Source organism: Arachis ipaensis, chromosome B5, assembly GCF_059453495.1.
Source record: "Arachis ipaensis isolate K30076 ecotype BB chromosome B5, ASM5945349v1, whole genome shotgun sequence".
Taxonomy (NCBI): domain Eukaryota; kingdom Viridiplantae; phylum Streptophyta; class Magnoliopsida; order Fabales; family Fabaceae; genus Arachis; species Arachis ipaensis.
Window position 1 is genome coordinate 20,578,232 of NC_142440.1, and position 10,738 is coordinate 20,588,969.

Below are 10,738 nucleotides of genomic sequence, written 5' to 3' on the forward strand. Positions count from 1 at the left end.
CATACAATTAAGCTCAAAACTCAGGTTGTGTGTTCTCTAGCTCAAAAATCATTTATCAGTTATGTATGTCATGCAAGTTTAGTTAAAAATTCTCATTATTCTCAATGTAAAACTTAAGGTGGCTTTAAAGTTCTAGTGTTTCTCCTTGATGAAATGTTGTTAACTAACTAACATGTAATGCTATATATACAAGGTGTGTGGATTGTTTCTATTATGTTCAAGTTCCTAGTTTACTTTCTTTTTATATTTTTCAATTTAAACTAAGCTATCTTATGCTAAAAAGGGTAAACTATACTAATTAATCCACAATTTCTATAACTAATAAGTTAGAATTGCTACTAAACTAAATGGCTAAAATATGAACTAAAGTGCAAAATGAAGAGATAGAGTAAAAATACATAAAAGTAGCAATATATAAGTACTGAGAAAATAAAAATAAAAAGAAAAAGAAAAATACAGAAAAGTAGCAAAATAAAATAAAAAGAGTATGTAGTGGTTCACCAAAAAAAAAAGAATGCCAGAGATGGCGACCTCCCCACACTTAAAATGTAGCATCGTCCCTGATGTTCACTCAAGCAGGGTGTGAAGGGGTGTCATCACTGGAAGGGTGGGTAGCTGGAGTCTCTGTGGTGGTGGTCGGAGGATCAGCCTGCTGCAGAGGAGGTGCTGACTGAATAGGGATCTCGGGGTCTACAGCCTGAATCTGAGGCGGAGCCTCCTGATGTGATGTGACCTGCTCTGTGCCTGCCTGCACAGCCTCGCTCTGGGATGGGTCTCTGCCTCGTGATCATCCGCCTCCTCCTCAGATGCCTCAGATGGTGTGTCAGGCTCGGAGGGGATGTCGCCAGAGCGTATCATCAGCTTCAAGTGCTCATAGCGTCGCTTGTTGCGACGCTCCATCTGGTCAAGTCGTCGAAACAGGCGTGCACTAGATGATAGACGGGCTCTGGGGCAGGTGAAGGAGCAGTGGTGGTGGCAAGGGTAGCTGTAGAAGAAGAGGGGCCGGCAGATGGTGTGGCTGTCTCAGTAGTAGCAGTGAGGAATGGAGGTCTGTAGCCCAAAGCCAGAAAGTTCCTGCTGTGAGGGATAATCTTCTTGTATTATGCAGCAGGTGGCTTTTCATCAGCATCCTCCCAAGGCACGTCAGCTCGACGGTCTAGCTGTGTAACCAGATAAGGAAAGGGAAGAGTGCCTCGGACGTGGACCCTGGCCATGTGGTACTGGATAAAGCGTGGCAGGTACAGGTCCTTACCCTCCATCACACACTATAGGAGGGTGATCATAGCGGCTGGTATCTCAGTCTCGTGAGTACTCGGCATAATGAAGTTGCTAAGTATCTGATGCCATAGCCGAGCCTCATCATTCAGGTAAATCCGCTTGATTCCCTTTGGCATGGTGGTGTTCTGACCCATAATCCAAGGAACGGTTGGGTCAAAGGCTATCCGGGCCTTGACTGCATCCCAATCAAACTTCATGAAGTGCATGTCTTCCTCAGCTTTCTGATAACCATCCAGCTGATCAGTTTTAGGCAGAAGCTTTAGAACATCTTCAATGGCCTCTTCAGTGACCAGAATCTGCTTTCCTCTAAGGTTCACTGCATCTAGGGAGGTTTTGAAGTAATTGCAGTAGAATTCCCTAACCCAAGATGCATTGACCTCAGTCAGGTTTCTCTCCAGGAAGAACCAGCCTCTTTGTTTGATCTGATCAGAGGTGTATTACTGGAGTTCTTCTGGGATTTTCAAGGTCCTCTCTAAGTATAGGTTCCTGGAGGTTGCAAACACCGGATACTTCAGCTCACAGTATCAGTTTGCAAACTTTATTGGATCAGTGGCAGGGATTAGCTGGTCGGCCTTCTCCTGCGGGGTAAAATTTTTCTCCCACAAGGAGTCATCGTGCATAATATCCATAATGGACATGGAGGATTCTCCTCTTTTCCGTTTGCTAGTAGTAGCCTTTCCTTTTCCTTTTTTCTGGCTGGCAGACATCCTGAAAAACAGAAAACCAGGATATAATAAAAACAGGAAAACAAATAGGCAAATAATCAAAAGAAACACAAAGTGGCAAAGGAGCAAAAGGATAAGGAAAATGAGTTAAGTAAATGTGCATTAAGGATTGTATAGGAGTTAAAAGTCCGAAAAGGAGAATTCACAATCCAAAATGTAATTGAATTCATGTTAAATAGAAAAATTAACATCATGCCATGGTTAGAATGTTAAAAGAAAGTGAAAGAAAATCAGAAGAAAAGTTTTGAAAGGTTAGGTTGGTTAGAATTGAAAAAACGTTTAGGAAGTTAACATTAGTGAGTTAGTAAAAAGTGGGTTAAAGTAAGTGGCATAATGAAAATATTCCAAGTAACAAGTATTCACAGTTTGAAGCTATAAGTAACTCATATCCAAAAAAGGAAAACAGGTGGATGATGATTCAAATAGATATAGAAATAGCAAAAATTGGAATCAAACATCAAAAATGTAAATTATGAACCAGGAAATCAAAAAGAATAAGAAAGCTTGCCCTGGCATTCATGAATTGTTTTGGTTAAATCTAAGGAAGGCACAGTTGAAAATGCCAAAATCAAGACATGAATGGAAACATTTTACAGAGATTTGGGCAGCATTCCGGCTAAAATTAGATTGTCTCAGAAAATAAACAACAAAGAATAGTTCATATGAATCAAAAATAAAGCTGCAATTACATATAAGGAATAGGAACATGAAAAATCAGAGTAAAGAGCAGCATGAAACAAGAAATTACAGCATATGAACAAAACTAACATTACAGCAACAGCAAAATTGCGAAAATAATGAAACAAGAAACACGCACAGTGCAATTAAACAGGCCTAAATCTACTAACCACATCCTAGGCTACCAACAACCTAGAATCCACTACAACATGCATATCTAACTAGCCTAAATATGAATATAAACAGAAAAAAATATGAATTAACTACGAATGGAGAGAAGGGTGGCATTCGTCGGAACCTGGTAGGCGAATTAAGGAGAGTGGGGCAGAGAGGTGGCTGGGGATGGCGGTGGTGGTGTTCGGTGCGGCGGAGGAGGGTGGCACGGCGGCGGTGGCTGCTGTTCGGAGGAAGAGAGGGAAAAGGGAGGGGAATGGGGGTAGGGGGAGAGGGAAGGAAGGGAAGGGGGGCTTGGGTGGCGGCTGGGGGTGCGGCGGCGCGGTGGTGGTGATCGCGGAGGAGGGCAGTGGCGTTAGGGGGGAAAGAAGAAGGAAGAAGAAGAAAGAAAGAGGAAGGAGGAAGGGGGTGGGTGGTGGCGGTAGCTGGGTGGTCGGCATGGTGATGGTGGTTCGGTGGTGGTGGCTGGGTGATGGTGGTGTGATTGGAGAAGAAGAGAGGGAAGAGAGGGGTTTGGGGGGGCGCGACTGGTAGGGTTCGCGTGACTGGGGGGGTTATAAATTTGAATCCACGCGATCGCGTGGGGCACGCGGTCGCGTGGGTGGGCTGAAATGGTGGTTGACGCGATCGCGTGAGTGGCGCGATCGCGTGGAAGGCAAAAAGAGTGAATGATGCGATCGCCTGGGGCATGCGATCGCGTCGCTGGAATTTGTGCAAAACGCATAGTTCCAGCGTCGTTTCAGCGTAACTCTTTGTCTCCTTTGGGGTGTTTGTGCAATCCATGCGACGCGATCGCGTCGCTCATGCTGTCGCGTGGGATGTGTGTTGTCCAAGTGACGCGATCGCGTCAGGGACGCGTCCGCGTGGGTCATTTGTGCAAAACGCACAATGGCCACACGATTCCAGCCTAACTTTCTAGACGTTGGATCTTTACGCCGATCTCCAGGTCACGCGGCCGCGTGAATGATGCGGTCGCGTGGGAAGTGTTTTTCGCAACTTGACGCGATCGCATGAATGATCCGGTCGCGTCGCGCACCCTTTTTTTTTTAAGCAAGTATGCAATTATGCAGTATGCAGAATGCAATTATTAATATGAATGCGATGCAAAACTCCAGGTTCAATGAAATAAAATAAAATAAAACTCGAAAAATAAACAAAACGGAATAAGATTAAAATTGAAAAAGAAAAGAACGATCATACCATGGTGGGTTGTCTCCCACCTAGCACTTTTAGTTAAAGTCCTTAAGTTGGACGTTGGATGAGCTTCCTGTTATGGCGGCTTATGCTTAAATTCATCCAGAAATCTCCACCAATACTTGGAATGCCAATAGCCTCCGGGGTCCCAAACTAGGCATGTAAAGCTTCTGAGCAGCTTCAAATAGATTCTCAGGCTCCCGGGGTGATGATTGTCGGCATAGATTCCAGGATCCCAAACTTTGCTTTTAAATCCGCCTTCGTCTTGATCTATACTTTTTCATCTGGGCAGTTTAGAAATTAGATTCTCACCAGGATAACCAAATGTTTTCCGAGATCCATCTGATTGATCATGATGCCAATCCGTGCACTTTGAGTTGAAGCGTGGAACCTTATTAAACCTTGTGCACCAGCTCTGAGCACGAGCCATTTCCCGCTTACTCTTAAAGCCGTAGAGAGCTCTAAGCTGGCCATTTGTTTCAAGCAAACCATATTCAAGTGGAAAAATAAAGCTAAAGGTTAAGGATTGTACCCACTTGAAACTTGTATTGGGTGGTAATGGCCTTGGGATAGGTGGTTCCAGTGGTTCTGTGAGTTCTACTCCCTTGTGCTCTTCTGTAAAATTCTCCACTTCTTTGCAAGATTCTTCAAATGTATCCATGTCCTGATCAAAGCCCTCGATGTCTTCCTCATCACTTAAGTCATAGATTGGAGGTTGAGAGAAATCTACCTCCATATCATCTTCGTATTCACTTGGGGAAGATTCTTCGATCTCAGAGAATTCACTTGCGGATGCAAGTTCATTACTAGGAGAACTTGACTTGTGACTATCATCATCAAGGAAATTTTCTCCTTGGGTTATTCTGTCTAGTTCTTCGTGAAAGACTTGCTCTGGGGATTGCGCACAATCCTCCTTAGCATCAATTGTAACATCCTTGACAGAGTGCTCTACAACTTTGGATTCCCATGGAGGTTCAGCGTCTCCTAAGTCTTCAACCAACTCTTCTTCTTCAATAATGACAGCTTCCTCTACTTGTTCCAGTACGAAACCATGCTCTGTCTTGTCTACTGGAGTTCCTAGTATCTCCTTCATGCTACGCTCTTCATTAGATTGTCCACATGGGGCTGTGGGATGTCCTTGAATGTTCGAACGTCTAGCAGATAATTGCCTTACTGCTTGCTCCAGTTGATGAAGGGTTGTTTGAAGTTGATCTACTGTTTTCTTGAGGTGAACCTCTGATTCTCGGGGTGATAGATTTGGATATGGTACAGGGGGAAGTGGTGGTGTTTGGGAGTAATTGGATTGGAATTGGGGTAAATGCGGATAATGTGGTGGCGAATGGTGAAAAGGAGCTTGTGAGTGTGGTGGTTCAAAGTTACGTTGAGAGGATGGCCTATAAGCACATGGTGGGGCTTGTGGGTAATTACAGGGTTGTTCACCATGTCTATTGGCTTGGTATGCATTGTAGAATGGTCTTTGTCCATGATATCTTGGAGGGTGTTATTACCTAAAGGGTTGATCAGATCCTCTTGGCTCCATCCATCTTTGGTTGCTCTGACCTTGATGCATGTTCCTATTATAACTTCCATTCCTTTCAATAACATTAGAACCAAACTCAAAGCGAAAGGGGTGAGAATTCATAGTAGTTAATAGAAATAAAAAGGGGAAAATAAAGACAAATAAACAAGTAAAAGAAAAATATTTACAATAACCAATAATAAGGCACACGATTGCAGTTCCCCGGCAACGGCGCCATTTTTTGACGTTGGGATTTTTGCCAGTAAAGAATTTTATAAAAGCAGTCGCGTTGTAGATATAGTTTCTAAACCAACAGAAATCCCTTCGTACAAACGTTTTGGTTGTCACAAGTAACAAACCCCTTTAAAATTGATAACCAAAGTATTCAAACCTTGGGTCGTCTATTGGTTATGGAGATTGTAAATTGGGATTTTGAGAGTGAGGAGCGAATGGTTTAATTAGCAATTAAAGTAAATGAAGAACAAGTAATTTAAATGGCAAGTAAAATAAATAAATGACTGTAAATAAACTTTTGGCAAGGTATGAGAAATTAGAGGTCCTATCCTAGCTATCCTTATCAATGATGATGAAAACTGAATCTTAATTCCACTTTGTTAACCTTTACTAAGATAAAGGAAGGTCAAGGGATTAATTGGTTTGATCTTCGAATCCTATTTATTTCCTAAGAAAAGATGGGATTATTGAAGTTCAATTTAATTAACAAGATAACAATTATCAATCATGTTTGAGTTTGATAACTCCTGAGTTACTGATTTCTTAACCAAGACCAAAAGGGGAAAAGTAAATCTACTGGAATAAAAATGTCTTCAGATGGGAATAACTATAATGTAAATAAAAGAAAGCAATATTAAACTGAAATACCTCAATTAACATTAATTCAAAAGAGTAATCTGTAACATGGAAGAATTCATAAATTAAATTGCAAAAGTAAATAAAAGGGAATATTGAACCTGATAAAGAGATAATCCTGAAAGCGAATAAAATCCTAATTCTAAATCCTAATCCTAAAGAGAGAAGAGAGAGGAGAGAACCTCTCTCAAAACTAAATCTAAATCATGAAAACTAACTAAAGTGGAGACTCTCTTTGAATGGATGCATTCCCCCACTTCATAACCTCTGGTCTATGCCTTCTGGACTTGGATTTGGGCCAAAAAGGGCTTCAGAATTCGCTATGAGTGTTTTCTGCAATTTCTGGTGAGTAACCTCTGTCACGCGTCCGCGTGGGTCACGCGGTCGCGTCATTCGGAGTTTTCCTTGGCACACGATCGTGTCAGTCATGTGACCGCGTCATATGTGTTCTGCTTAAGGCGCGCGGTCGCGTCAGTTATGCGGCCGCGTCGCTGCTTCTTCGCGCTTGGCATGCGTCTGCGTCACCCATGCGATCGCGTGGATGCCAGTTTCTCCAAAAACTCTGTTTTGTGTTTTCCTTCCATTTTTGTATGTTTCCTTTCCATCCTTTAAGTCATTCCTGCCTTAGAAGATCTGAAACTACTCAACACACTAATCACGGCATCGAATGGAAGTAAAGGTAATTAAAATAATTAATTTTAAAGCATAGGAAACATGTTTTTTCACATACATCACATAATAAGGAAGGGAAAGTAAAACCAAGCAATTAATATGAATAAATGGGTGAAGGATTGAATAAATCACTCAGATTAAGCACAAAATATATCATAAAATATGGGTTTATCAGAGACACAGGGCTTCGGCGATAGCAGCTTGGCGGCGAGACCTCCCTCCACGACGGCGGTCCAGCTCCAATGACTACGGTGCATATGATGCGTGAGCATCTTTCCTATCTTTTCCTAGTGAATTTGCATCTAATTTGTTGATTTTAATCAAGAATTAATTATATTTTAGCCACTATGGATGCTATTTTGAGTTTTGTACAATACTGTTTATTTTAGGTAGCATTTGGCTGGATTTGATGGAGTTTCTGCAGCACAAGAATCAAAGGAGATGGCAGCGAGGAGCAACGCGTACGCATGACTGATGCGTATGCGTGATTTGGAGCTTTCCATGGCGACGTGTGCGCGTGACTGACGCGTATGCGTAATTTGAAGATTTGCATAGCGACGCGTACGCGTGACATGCGCCACGTGCAGAAAACACAGAAAAACGCTGGGGGCAATTTCTGGGCTGTTTTGACCCAGTTTCTAGCCCAGAAAACACAGATTAGAAGCTACAAAATGGACAAAACAAGTGGTTCCCACCCATCAACTGAAGACTTGTTAATTAATTCAAATTTAAATTCAAATATTATTTTTAGGAAAAGATATGATTTTAGTTTTAGATAATAGATTTTAAATTATTAGGATTAGATATAAAAGGGATCCCAACAGGGTGATTCCATAACAACATTTTTTTAAAACACAACATTATTCCATTCTAATTTACAATCCTAGTTTTCTACTCTGAACCATGAGCAACTAAACCTCCACTGTTAAGGTTAGGAGCTCTGTCTATTTGTATGGATTGATTTTATTGCTTTTTCTATTTTAATTCATGTATGGATTTATAATTTAAGAATTGTTTTCGCTCTTTATCTTATGAATTTGGGTGCAACGGAAGTATGACCCTCTTTCTATTTGAGTTCTTGTATAACTTGAAAAAACTCTTTACTTGAACAACAGCTTGAAAACATATTCTCCTAAATTTTAATTATCTGGATTTAATGGGATACGTGACATATAATCCTTTTATTTTTGGGTAATTAGAATTTTTGTGGCATATAAACTGGAATTTGATCATGCAGCTTCTATTGGAATTAATTGACCAAGGAATTGGCAGTTAATGAATTTTAGAGGAGACTAGAAAGGTCTAAGGAATTAGGGTCTAGTCACATATAGTTTGCCATAAATTAAATCCTACATAATTAAAATAGTTAGTAAGAAAAGTTAATCCGAAAAGATAGATAACTCTAAAACCTTAACTGCCTTCTCTATATTTTACTCCCAATCCATTTATTTTACTATTTTACTTTCTTTACGATTGTTTAATGCTTTTTGAATATTCAAACACTCTTTTCTGTTTGTCTAACTAAGCCAATTAATCAATCATTATTTCTTAGTCCTTCAATCCTCGTGGGATCGACCCTTACTCACGTAAGGTATTACTTGGTACAACCCGGTGCACTTGCCGGTAAGTTTGTGGGTTATAAATACCGCACCAAGTTTTTGGCGCCGTTGCCGGGGATTGATAGTGATTAACAACTATCAGTTGTTTGATTGCTTAGATTAGGCGTTTTAGTTTTAATTTTATTTAAATTTTGCCTTATTATTTTCGAAATTTTTTTTAAAAATTAGTATTAATATTTTTCGTAATTTCTAGAATTAAGTTTGGTGTTATCCAGTTAATTTTATTTTAATTTTTTTATTTATTTTTTCCTTTTAAATTTTCGAAATTTTTTTATTTATTTTCAGTTATTATTTTCAAAATTTTATTTATTTATTTATTTATTTAGTATTTTTGTTTTATTATTTTACACAGGTTACCTCACAGGGATTTCTCTGCATTCTGACATAGAGAGTCCCATCTTTTCTTGTCTTCTGTTTGTTTATGCACAGGAATAGAGACAAAGAACATCTCTTAGACTTTGATCCTGAACCTGAAAGAACTTTCAGGCGGCGTTTACAACAAGCAAGACTTTACAAGGCTACAGAATCAGCTATGGATAATAATAATGTGGTTAATGCCAATGTGGCAAATCCGAATGGAAATGAGGAACAAAGGAGAGTGCTTGGCTCTTATTCTGCTCCTACTGCAGATCTGTATGGGAAGAGCATCATGGTGCCTCCTATAGCTGCAAACAACTTTGAGTTGAAGCCACAACTGGTCACTCTGGTGCAACAAAACTGCCAGTATCATGGTCTTCCTCACGAAGACCCAAATCAATTTATATCTGATTTTCTGCAGATATGTAATACTGTGAAGACAAATGGAGTGAACCCAGAGGTGTACAGACTCATGCTTTTCCCGTTTCTTCTGAGGGATAAAGCAAAGCTATGGTTAGATTTCCAACCAAAGGAGAGTTTGAATACATGGGAAAAGGTTGTTACTAAGTTTCTCACAAAATTTTTCCCACCTAAGAAGCTGACTAAGCTTAGGTTGGAAGTTCAGACCTTCAAGCAAAAGGAGGGTGAAACTCTTTATGAGGCTTGGGAGAGGTATAAGCTGCTGACTAGGCAATGTCCTCCGGACATGTTCTCCAAGTGGACCCAACTAGATATTTTTTATGAAGGCTTGGGTGAGATGTCCAAGATGAGCTTAGATACTTCTGCAGGCGGTTCACTGCACAAGAAGAAGACACCAGAGGAGACTATTGAGCTGATTGAATTGGTTGCAAGCAACCAATATTTATACTCATCTAACAGGAATCCTGTGAACTCTGAGACCCCTCAGAAGAGAGGCGTGTTGAAAGTAGAAGTTGTTAATGCTCTTCTTGCTCAGAACAAGCTGGTGTCTCAGCAAATAAATCTACTTACTCAACAGATAGGTGGCATGCAAGTCTCAGCTATCAACACCCAAAATCCACCACAGGAAGTCTCCTATGACATGGCAGGTAACTTTATGCAAAATGATAATTATGATTATGCTCAACCCTCTTCTGAACAGGTGAATTACATGGGGAGTGGTCCTAGGAATCCCAACAATGATCCATATTCTAAGACATACAATCAGGGGTGGAGGAATCACCCAAATTTTGGATGGAGGGATCAACCTCAGAGACCTCAGAACTTCAACAATAGTTCTCAGGGCGGTTTTCAACAGAACAACTATAATAACCGCCAATTTCAATCTCAGTAGCAACAACCACCTCAGCAGGCAAGCTCTAAGTCCCAAGAAGATTCTAATTGGAAGATGATGAGGAGTTTTATGCAGGAAACCAGAGCCTCCATTAGAAACCTAGAAGTACAAATGGGCCAACTGAGCAAGCAAATTCCTGAGAGGTCCGCAAGTACATTTCCAGGTGATACAGTGGTGAACCCAAGAGAAGATTGCAAGGCAATTCAATTGAGAAGTGGTAAAGTAGCTGGCTCTGAGACCATGGCCAATGAAGAGCTAGTTGAAAAGGAAGCTCCAGAGGAGAAGAAGGGAGATGTAGAGCACGCCCCTCCTAAGCATGCAGACAACCCATTTCCTGACT

At 40.8% G+C, this 10,738-nt stretch overlaps 1 protein-coding gene across 1 annotated transcript; it reads left to right on the forward strand.

The window, feature by feature from the left end:
* The first annotated feature begins 9,261 nt into the window (after positions 1 to 9,261).
* Positions 9,262 to 10,398, forward strand: LOC148563550 (uncharacterized). The gene has a single exon (XM_088486848.1). The coding sequence runs from the start codon at positions 9,262 to 9,264 to the stop codon at positions 10,396 to 10,398; it is 1,137 nt and encodes a 378-aa protein (XP_088342974.1).
* Positions 10,399 to 10,738: the final 340 nt, after the last annotated feature.

Bases quoted from the DNA above. Each gene is read 5' to 3' on its own strand.
- LOC148563550 (XM_088486848.1), top strand. From the start codon at position 9,262: ATGGATAATAATAATGTGGTTAATGCCAATGTGGCAAATCCGAATGGA.